The sequence below is a fragment of the Coenobita brevimanus genome, chromosome 113 (assembly GCF_032717465.1).
Source record: "Coenobita brevimanus isolate Jiangsu-jjx chromosome 113, ASM3271746v2, whole genome shotgun sequence".
In the NCBI taxonomy this organism is placed as follows: domain Eukaryota; kingdom Metazoa; phylum Arthropoda; class Malacostraca; order Decapoda; family Coenobitidae; genus Coenobita; species Coenobita brevimanus.
The window spans coordinates 5,392,519-5,404,262 of record NC_137066.1 but is presented as its reverse complement, the minus strand read 5'-3'; the positions used below and the strand labels follow the sequence as shown (position 1 = coordinate 5,404,262).

At 42.8% G+C, this 11,744-nt stretch overlaps 1 protein-coding gene across 1 annotated transcript; it reads left to right on the top strand.

The window, feature by feature from the left end:
• The first annotated feature begins 3,918 nt into the window (after positions 1-3,918).
• Positions 3,919-4,260, top strand: LOC145418321 (uncharacterized). The gene has a single exon (XM_080286761.1). It carries the CDS (start codon positions 3,919-3,921, stop codon positions 4,258-4,260), a length of 342 nt encoding a protein of 113 aa, XP_080142887.1.
• Positions 4,261-11,744: the final 7,484 nt, after the last annotated feature.

Below are 11,744 nucleotides of genomic sequence, written 5' to 3'. Positions count from 1 at the left end.
TTCCTGTAGGTCTGAACCAGCGAACACAGAGTGAACAAGTTCGAAGCATTCATTTGTTAACAGGAGAGAGAGAGAGAGAGAGAGAGAGAGAGAGAGAGAGAGAGAGAGAGAGAGAGAGTAGTGGGTGCCCGTGAATTTTAGAGGAATGAGGTGGAGAAATGAGGTGCTCAGCACAGTTAAACAGGGATTTTTCCTTTCGTTTCGGTTGGCTTTCTATGCTTAAATGGATAAATGAAGGTAAATTATGAAATATAATAACTGGATGACGAAGTGGTAATAGGGTCTGGCTAATGGTTGTTTGGTGCAAGGTGTGCACTGTGCAGTGGTAAGCCTAATTCCAGGCAACGGTCGCTGTTAAAAGTTGGATGTTTTAGGTCCCATTTATTTTAAATATTTCCATGTATATTAACAGTACGTGTATGCCCCTATGGACCTATTTTCACCCCATGAATATTTTTATCAATGGACATTTTCACCACTCGGAGCACAATCCCTTATGGACCTAATTTCCTTAATGACTATTTTTTTTTTTTCAAAGACACCTACTTCTCTACGTTACCTATTTTCCCCTGAACTAATTTTCCCCATTGATGTATTTTCTCCCCACGGACCAATTTTCCCGTAGACCTTGAATCTCTCTATGAATGCAGGTTTCCTACATGGTCGTATACCCATGGATGTATTTTTCACAATGAACCTATTTTCCCCATAAACCTGTTATCCGACGTGGTTATATCACCCACTGATGCGTGCAGTTGAAACACAGACCTCCTAACCAACAGACATATTGCACGATGGACCTGTTGTAACTCACTGGATATATATACCTACTTCAGCATGATTCCAGAATAATATCCCCTGTGGACCGATTTTCCCAACACGGACATTAACTCAATTCACCTAATCCCAGTGGCCTGTTTTCCCACAATCCGTTCATCCATCTACACACCCACCCATCAACGCACATATCCACAACCTTACTCAATACAGTATGTCTCAAAAGTAGGACGACACAAACCGGTCTCTTGCCTTTTCCTACAGGTAGCCCCACCACCCACCTCACTTAAACAATGCACGAACCCCACTCCACCCCACTTAACCAGCCCAACAACCCTTTCCCTCCCTCTAGCCCACTCACTCCACCTAGTCCGCCTGTGAAACAACCAGCCTACACTAACCAATCCACCCACCCAGTTACCAACCTACAAATCCGCGTATCATGCTCCACAAGTCAGATGACTCTCAATTCAAGACACACACACACACACACACACACACACACACACACACACACACACACACACACACACACACACACACACACAGGGGCGGGGTGGATTTCCTTACACGAAAGATGAGTCTCACCGCTTAACTAAGTCTGTCGATAGAAAATAGTACCGGGTACTCTTTACAGGGAGTTTGCCAGGCCGTAGATAAGGGGTTTCATTCCGGTTACATACACATGATTTTATGCGATACGTGAAATTATGGTGTTCAAGCTAAACAGGGAATTTTTCCTTTCGCTGATGACGAAGGAGTTTATTTATCCCAGGATAACGTCTCGTCGGACAAAATGAAAGATGGGTTTTATTCTGGGTAACGCCAGTTGACTTTGTCAAATAATTTGGCAGGGCGCGTAACTTCTATTAGATGCCTTCTGTTCGCATTTTTTTCTCTCTCTGGTGGTTGGCACCTGGAGATTTTTGGCGAACTCATAAGTATTTTTCTCATTAACTGGATATTTCTCTCTGGACAGAGAGGCAAATTATTTTCTTAAGCACAGCTTTTTGTTAAATCAACAGCATTTATCCCCTAATTCATTATTCCAACGAAAGCAATCCTAAATATATATATATATATATATATATATATATATATATATATATATATATATATATATATATATATATATATATCACAAAGCAAGGCAAGTTTTAGTGACTGAAGGAAGAAATACTCACACTGTGGCCTGTTTTCAATGGATCACAGGAATCCAAGGTTTCTCATCCCTTGCATTTCCCTGCGCCAGTCTGCCTCCACCTCATTATTCCAAAATTCACAGGCACCCACCATACACGCTCTCTCTCTCTCTCTCTCTCTCTCTCTCTCTCTCTCTCTCTCTCTCTCTCTCTCTCTCCTGTTAACAAATGAATGCTTCGAACTTGTTCACTCTGTGTTCGCTGGTTCAGACCTACAGGAAGTCGTGGAGTGGAGCCAAATATACAATATTTATCACTTGCTTGGCTCTATACGAGAAACAAGTTATTAAATAATCAGTATGATATATTCGTGTTATCAGAGTCAAACCTTCAAAGTAGATATTACTATTGCTTTATCCATTAGTACAAGCCCAAAGCTGCTTGTGGAAGATGAAACACCTCTATACTCCCTTACCACCAAGAAAGCCTCCTCCTTGTACTGCTTTGGAAGGGATTCAGCTAGCCGACGACTTCGATGAAGGATCTGTAGACATAGTGATTGGAACAGATCAGATGTATGACATCATCCTCTGAGACCAGATGCCTATCTCAAAGGGACTTAAACCTGTCGAGACGGTCTATGGATGTGTCATGCATGGAGGTTCCAGAGCAGCACTATCGTGATGCCACTCATACTACCGAAATAGGGTTTACATTCTCTCAGATCTAGACTGTCTCAGAACCTCTGACCAAGAACTCACAGGCATAAGTAGCTACCCAGAACTGAAGTGGAATGAAGATGAGAAGCACTGTGTAATGAACCTTGTCTGGAACTCTGAAGATCGACCAGCGTCCAATATGAGATCTACTAGGGTGAGGGCTAACCGGATGATGAATTGTCTTGATGTAGAGGACTTTCAGGAGTATGATGACTATCTTTGAGAGTCTTTACCGAAACTCCACCACTGAATATTCACCCAGTCAGCTAGACTACTCTGCATTCTTCCTCTCCCATCAAGGCATACATCCAAGTGGGAAGCTAAGAGCAGTGTTTTACAGTTCAGCTAAGGACAGCACAGGCAGAAGCTTGAACCCCTAACTTTACCCTGGTGTCAACCTTTTGTCAGACTTCTGTTGGTCATCCTGAATTTCCGTGTTGATCTTGTAGGTTGCCGGGGTGACATAAAGGCAGTGGCTCACCAAAGTCTCATCCATTCACCCGTTGTTAAGGTCAGAGGAATGGCACCATGTCAGCGACCCCACCAACCCTGCAGATCTAGGAACAAGAGGCATATCACTCAGTATTACCAGTCAAAACTGGTGGAGCATACCCAAATTCCTGTCAAGCCTGTCTGCTGCTGCACCACCGGATGAAGACATCATCCGAGACTTCGAGCTTTTTGCTGCAGAGAAGCTGGAGTTGAAAGGCACCAACACAATTGCCTTCAAAAGGGTAACTGCCATTACAATGCAAGCCCCTCACGACAGTGCTGCTGGCCCATTCGCTCTGATGTATTGCTCTAACCTCAAATGGGCAGTCACCTGTACAGCGTGGATAAGGCACCTCACTAATATAAGCTCATTACCAATCTGCAGAATGCAAGACGGGCTCACTCAGTCCTGAAGAAAGAAATGATGCTCTTCACTTCTAGATTCATGAAGCACAGAAGACCTATTGTGCGGAGCTGGAGGCCCTGGGAAGTGAGACACATGTACCACCGAATTCCTCTCTGCCGAGAGTTTGACCTCATCTCGATGAAGATGATGGTCTAGTCAGGGCCAGCACATGGACTATTGAGCCCTCTGTGATCATCCTACCTGACGTGTGCCATATCACCACCCTCATTGTGGATGAGACTCACCGTTAATACTTCCACCAAAGCACATGCACCACTCTAGAGTGTTATCTGGCCAGTAACTGGTCAGGAGGAGAACTGTTGTATAGATGATGAGTGCATGCAGATGATGTCATCAGTACCGAGGACTCCCGTACCACTCTATGCAGTGGTCATTACCAGAATTCCACACAGATCCATCGCAGGCCTTTGCTATAATTGGCTTAGACTACTTTGGGTCTATCTGCATGGACGTTGGAGAAACCAAGGTGTGGGGTTTCCAGATAACCTGTGCTACCATGTGCATTGTCCGTCTGGAAGTCATGAGGACACAAAGCGTAGAGGATCTTCAACTGGCTCTCATACGCTTCGTCATACTTGGAAGGACCCCATCCCTTATTCTCAGTGACAACACCAAGTCATTCAAGAAGTTGTCTGGCCTCTTACCTCACTCCACCCACTGGCGATACATCCTGGAAGCTTTGCCATGGTGGAGAGGATTCTGAGAAAGATTGTCGGTCTGTGTGAAAAGGTCACTCAAGATCACCCTGTATCAGTGTCACCTCTCCTTTGATAAACTCGCTACCACCTTCTGTGAGCTCGCCCTCCTCTTGAACCTCGCCCCCTGATGGAGGATGACAGAGACGGTGCTCTGACTCCTGCATATTTCCTTTCTGGAGTCACATCTATTCAAGGAGTCGTTTTGCCAACTGTCAGCCCATCAGCCACTGTAGACCGTGCATGGCAAAATAGGAGACGAATTTCAGACCACCTCACCAACAGATGGACTGTAGTATACTCGAATTCTTCCCGCTCCTTCTGGCATCTTGCCAAAAATCTTTCTAACAACTTTACCTCATCATCCTTCCCTCCTCTTTTCTACTCTGATGGTTCTGTAGCTATTTCTTCTACTGATAAAGCAGATCTCTTCGCACAGACTTTCTCCTCCAATTCTACCTTAGACGATTCCGGTGCTGTTCCTCCATCACTTCCCCCCTCTGACTTCCTCATGGCTGACATTAAAATTTCTTCAGTTGATGTATTTTCTGCCATTACTGGCCTCAGTACTAACAAGGCATATGGGCCTGATGGGGTCCCTCCTGTTGTTCTCAAGAACTGTGCTTCTGTGCTTACACCCTGCCTAGGCAAACTCTTTCGTCTTTGTCTGTCAACTTGTACCTTTCCTTCTTGCTGGAAGTTTGCTCTCATTCAGCCAGTCCCAAAGAAGGGTGACCACTCCCAACCCTCCAACTATCGTCCAATTGCTTTAACGTCCTGTATTTCAAAAGTTTTCGAGTCAATTCTTAATAGAAAAATTTTAAGGCATCTTTCCTATCACAACCTTCTTTCCGATCGTCAGTATGGGTTCCGTCAGGGACGCTCCACTGGCGATCTTCTCACCTACCTTTCAGACTCCTGGTCATCCTCCTTTCGGGACTTTGGCGAAAGCTTTGCCATTGCACTTGACATCTCAAAGGCTTTCGATCGAGTCTGGCATAAATCTTTAATTTCCAAACTGCCCTCCTACGGTTTCTATCCTTCTATCTGTGCCTTCATCGCTAGCTTCCTTTCTGGTCGTTCTATAGCCGCTGTTATAGACGGCCATCGTTCTTCTCCTAGATCTATCAACAGTGGTGTTCCTCAGGGCTCTGCCCTATCACCAACTCTCTTCCTTTTATTCATCAATGATCTTCTAAGCTGTACATCTAACCCTATCCACTCATACGCTGATGACTCCACCCTTCACCTTTCCATTCGGTTCCCGCAACGCCCATCTCAACAGTTACTTCAACAAACAAGGGATGAGGCTATAGCACACCTAATGTCTGACTTGGCTCGTATCTTTGACTGGGGTAAAAATAATATGGTTGTCTTTAATGCATCTAAGACTCAGTTCTTACACCTTTCAACCCGACAAAATCTTCCACAGGTATACCCACTGTTTAATAATATTCAGCTTAATCCTACATCATCCTTGAACATGCTTGGGGTTTCATTTACTCGGGACTTATCTTGGAAAGATCATATTACATCTCTTGTAAAATCTGCTTCCAAGAGATTGGGTGTGCTAAGCCGACTCCGCTCTTTCTTTACCCCTGCGCAATTGTTGACTCTATACAGGGGTTTTATTCGCCCCTGTGTGGAGTACAACTCTCATGTGTGGGGAGGCTCCCCTCATACAGCTCTTCTCAATAGGGTGGAGTCAAAGGCTTTTCGTCTCATTAACTCTCCTCCTCTTACTGACTCCCTTCAACCTCTGTCTCTTCGCCGCACTGTTGCATCTTTATCTCTTTTCTATCGCTACTTTAATGGTCACTGCTCCTCTGAGCTGTCTGCTTGCGTTCCTCCACCTCTACGACGGGCGCGTAGCACCCGTCTGGCAGCGGACTCTCGTCCTTTTTCTGTCCAACTCTCTAATGCAAGAGTTGACCGTTACTCCCAGTCTTTCATTTATGCAACAGGTCAACTCTGGAACTGTCTCCCTCTGTCTGTATTTCCTATGATCTCCAGTCTTTCAAACGCAGTGTGTCCAGGCATCTCAAAATGATCGGATCTTGAATTTGGCTCTATATTGTATTTTGTTTTTCTCTTGGAGGGAACTGTTACTGCGGGCTCATGGCCTTTGATTCCTTCTTCCTCGCATAAAAAAAAAAAAAAAAAAAAAAAAAAAATACCTACAGACTCTGAGGACGTGAAACACCAGTCCCAGTGGGCGACCTGCCCAAACACCTCATGTTGGCGAGGTTGTCCTGGGACCTGGAGGGTCTACCAGGGGTCAGCGACAGATGACGAGAATCATATCCCTGATTCCAGGATGTGACGGTCACCCCCGTGCCTCCACGATTTCCACGTGAGGTCGTATTACTCATCGTCTCCTTGACAAACTTTATCGCTTAGAGGGGTCACCTGATTGACCATGATGAAGATGCCTGGAAGACATCAAACCTGTGGATATTGCAGTTGACTCTAGTGAGGGAATGCAGACCGTGGATGCAGGTTCTCAAGTGGATGTGGGCAGTGCTTGGTTGACGCCTGTGGCTCTGACTTCGATAACAACCAGACTGGGTTGTCAAATCCATCCTCCACAATGATCTGATGTGTAAATACTCTGTAATATTGCTATAGGATAAGGCTGTGTGAAATCCATGTGTGGATTTTGGTGGAAAGAATGTTCTGTGAACAGCCAATTCACATGTAACTGCTTGAAGTTGTCGGGTCATACATAAGCGCAATTGAGTCACATTCTGATTGGGTGGGGGAAACCACTGATGATGTAGTACTGAGCATCCTCATTGTAAACCCCGGCCGGAATGCCAAGTTTGTAGTCACCGACGGTAGTCAGTACTTTGCCTGCCACAATCATCACACCAGCACCACCACTACGGACCACAGCACAAATTGTAATTATCTATTGTTATTATTGCATTGTTTAAAAATTTGGGATTGTATTTTGAATTGACACGTATTTGCCTTTATTTCTGAGAAGTGTATTTCTGTGCTTTCACACAAATGCCCGTACAATCAGGTGTTCATGTATTAATACCTCAGGATGAAGATCCTCAACCCTGAAACCAAGCAGGTGATAAAGAGAGTTAAACAGGGTGATAAGGAATGTAGCATGGGAGTGAAAGAAAAAATGGCAGATAGTTAGTGGAGAAGGGTGAAAAACAGAACAGATGGAGAGAAAACTTTTTGAAAGTGTAAAACATAGAGAAAGAAAGTAATGCTAGTGTAAGTAGCTGGGGAATGGTTGGGAGAAGGAGGGATATGAGGCAGGAGGAGGAGATCAGTAAGATGGAAGTATTAGAAGCAATGACGAAAGTAAAAATGGGGAAAGTCCCAGAAACTGATGGAGTGTGTAGTTAAATGCTGAAGCACAGGGGAGAAAAAAGTAGTAGAATGGATATGGAAGGTGTGCAGATTGGTCTGGGAGGAAGGTAGAATCCCCTAGTATTGGAAGTCAAATTCAGCTATTCCTCAATACCAAAGAAACGGGGGAATGTGAAGACTGTGGTAATCAAAGGGGCATTTGTCTTCTTAGTGTAACAGGAAAAATATGTGGTAGGATACTTATTGCCGGAGTTAGGGAAATAATAGATGGTTTAGTTGGAGAATATCAGGGAGGTTTTAGGAAGGGAAGAGTTAGTGTAGGTCAGAAATTCATCCTTAGGTCTTTAGTGGAAAAGTTTCAAGAGAAGGGAAATCTTTCAAATGCGGCCTTCATGAATGTGGAGAAAGCATAGTGCAAAGTGGATAGACAAGGAATGTTGAAACTATTAAGAATATACGGAGTTAATGGGAAGCTGTTGAAAGCCATGAAAAGCATGTCTGAGGGAGTAGGCCTGCAGTAAGTGTGTGTGGAGAACTGAGTGTTTTTTTTCTCTCTGAATGTTGATTGAAACAGGGATGTGTCATGTCTCAATGGTTGTTCAGTCTGCATATGCTTTGAGTTATAAAAGAGATACAATGTAGGGCAGTGGGTGTTGGAGTGACCCTATTGAGAGAGGGCAGAATGTGGAAACTTCCTGTTCTGTTGTCTGCAGATGATATTGTATTATTATGTGAAGACGAAGGAGAACTTAAAGGCTTGGTGAATGAGTTTGGGAGAGTGTGTAAGAAACGGAATCTAAAGGTGAATATAGGGAAGAGTAACGTTTTGGTCTTTGAGAGAAATGAAGTCACCGAATATACAGTGATGTTGGATGGTGAGGAAATGAAAAATGTGTGTTCCTTTAATTACTTGGGTAGTGTGATGAGTAAGGGTGGATATTTAGAGGATGAAATGCTTCAAAGAGTACAACAGGGTAGAAAGGTTGCTGGCTCTTTGAAAGCAGAAATATGAAATTGGGAAATGAGCATGGAAGTGAAAACGTTGCTGCCTGACAGCATTGTGCTACCAACTCAAACGTATGGAAGCAAAACGTAGACCTTGTTGGAAGGAAACAAGTCAAGAATGAGAGCAGAGGAAATGAGTTATTTGAGAGGAGCATGTCGCGGTACATGGAGAGACGGACTGACAAATGAGGAAGTGAAGAAGCGTTGTGGTATGGATGAGGATGTGATAGAAAGCGTTAGGAAAAAATGCTTTAATGTTGTTTTGCTATGTGAAGAGGATAAAGCTGAGAGACTAACGAGGAGATTATACGTGAATGAGGCGGAAAGGTGGGGGGGGGGATAATGGAGGAGAGACCGAAGAAGAGATGGAGGTTTGGAGTGGAGAGTTGCATGAGAGAGAGGCGTGTGAGTTAGGGTGAAAGCAGTGTAATGGCAGGTTACGGGGCAACATGGAGGAGACTTGTTTGTGGCCACCCCTTACGAGATTTTTGCGTCTAGGTATAGATAGACAGACGAGAGGGAAGAAGAGACAGGAACTTGCAAATGAGAGAGATTGAAGGAAGAGATATATAATTTTAAGAGGACAGAGAATTAAGAGAGAAAAGAGAAACAGAGGATTGAAGGGAATTATAAGAAGGGTACCAGATAGCAAAAGGACGGTAGAGGAACAAACATGATTAGTGGGAAAAAAAAAAAAAGACAATAAGAGCAGAAAAATCAAGGAAAGAAAAAAAAAATACAGGATTACATAGTAGTAGAAAAACAAGAGAAGGAGGGAAAAAAATCTTGGAAGATAGGAATGAAGGTAAAAAAACAGTCTGAAATACAGACTAAAAACAATAAGAAGATATTTGTGAAAAGTAAAGACTGGAAAAAAGAAAAAAGATACGGGAGGAAAAAACACTGAAAAAAAGCAAGTAAGAGGAGCATCCCTTACTTTTTTGTTTTCTTATTTAAGTTGGCTCTGACAACACTCGTTCCTGGAGAGAGAGAGAGAGAGAGAGAGAGAGAGAGAGAGAGAGAGAGAGAGGTGATGAATATATGAAGAAAGAAGGAATGGTAGGAGAGAAAATGGAAGAGAAGGGGAAATGGGAAATGAGAAACTGAAGAAGAGCAGACGACGAGAATTTTCAGGAATGGAATGTGAAAGATCGAGTGGAAAAGTGACGTATAGCATCATCAACGTTTGATTGGGTAGAGCCAGTTGTACAGCTCAGTCATACATGAAAAAAAAAAAAAATGAAAAAGCAGTACCCTTAGGGTTGCCTGTGGCGAATGTTCTGGTAGATTTTCTACAACAGCAACTATAAAACGACTTGTGGTGATCGTGCAGGAAAAAAAAAAAAAAAAAAAAAACGCTGGAGAGCAATTTGGAAAAAAAAAAGATTTGTGTCCAACTCTGTTCAAGGTTTTTGAAATATCTAGCTCAATAGCAAAGATTTCACCTAAATTCCGAAAAGATGACTACTAGGAATCTTAATGAGTGGCAGTACAGTAGATACACAATGGGACGTCTGTGAAGAAACCGATATTGGCGGTCGAGAAGATGTATGTTTCAATGTTGTGTTTTTAATGGGACAATCATAGAACCGCATTAAGTTGGTTTACTAACACCTCGTTACTTGTTAGCTTACTGTATTTTTTTTTTGCACTTATTGATGTAATACTCTCTTCCAAGATATTTTTACGAACTATATAGGTAATAATAACTAGAAAGCACTCTGAGACCGCATACCCCGGCCAATGCCGGATCCGTCCCCAAATTCTGACAATTCTTTCTTCTCCTGTGGCTCACCCATCAACAAAATTCACTGGAATTCATTGAGAACTTATTTTGTCCGGGATACATAGGATCCGGATCCGCCCCCAATTATAATCAATTCTTTCCTGGTCCATGGTCCACCCATTTGACCGTTCCACAAGATTTAATTGAAATCCACTGAGAACTTTGGAGATATCGTGCTAACAAACAAACAAACAAACATAGGTGAACATAACCTCCTCCAAATTCGTTGGCGGAAGTAATAGTGCATAAAATGCTTACAAGAAAATGTTACTGTGAAACTACTCGTAAACACAACACTAATGAAGAGGTGTTCAAAAACCTCCTAAGCCAAGGAGAACACAAACCCATGCAAATCAAAGAGAGTAATACAATTTGGCGATAATTAGCGAAATGGGATGAGCCATCCTTCCTCGGCACATACTATACTTTTCTACTGAAATTAAGCTCACCCCCTGTCTCTACCTTCCGTTCCAAACTATAAACCCGATACTTGAACGAAAGAGCGGGAGAGGCTCACCATCCTTTACGAGAAGAGGTCCGTATTTTTCTCTAAAATTATCTGCCCAGTAACAACGAAAGTTCTGTCTGTCTGTCTGTCTGTCTGTCTCTCTCTCTCTCTCTCTCTCTCTCTCTCTCTCTCTCTCTCTCTCTCTCTTATACAAAGATACATACTTACATATTCACATCGTTTGCTATAGGACCGTAAACTACAAAGCTTCATTAACATGATCAAGTTTTTGTTAAAGAGATTTTTATTCAAAGCACCGATCTTTTTCATTCAATAATTCTGCGTCCTAGTTTTACGGAAATTTGCATACATATAGAATGAGCGAGGGGGAGAGTGGCTCCCGATTCCCTGGAAGTTCCCTTTGGACCTGTCACTGATAAGAAATGAGACACAAGGGAAGGAAAGACAGTAATGGGATAGACGATGAGGACTCAGTGACATGCAGGAGGGAAAAGTTTAAAGAGAGGACGGAAGAAAATTGGCTTGGAAAGAGAAAATTATGAATGAAACACAAAAAATCGGGACCCAGTAAAATACAATGGATTGAAATACAGAAAGTGAGCGAAGAAAGATTTACACCGACTTACGATTGAAATTTTGTGAAAAAGAAACTTAAAATAAAGATAAAAGTTTAATAGGGGAAGAACTGAAACCTATTGTACAAATGGAAATGTACATGGAATACTGTATTATTGGAGAGAGGAAATGTAGTAGATGTTACCGAAAAAGGAACAACGAAAACGCAAGGATAACAGGGAAAGCGTACATAGACGAAAGGATGAAAGAAAAAACTCTTGCATCAGACAGCTATAACGAGGGAAAGAAGAGAAGAGGATAACAGGCTTGGATAAGAGGGAAAG

What these genes read in the sequence shown, in the direction of transcription:
- LOC145418321 (XM_080286761.1), top strand. Translation starts at nt 3,919, where the DNA reads ATGCAGTGGTCATTACCAGAATTCCACACAGATCCATCGCAGGCCTTT.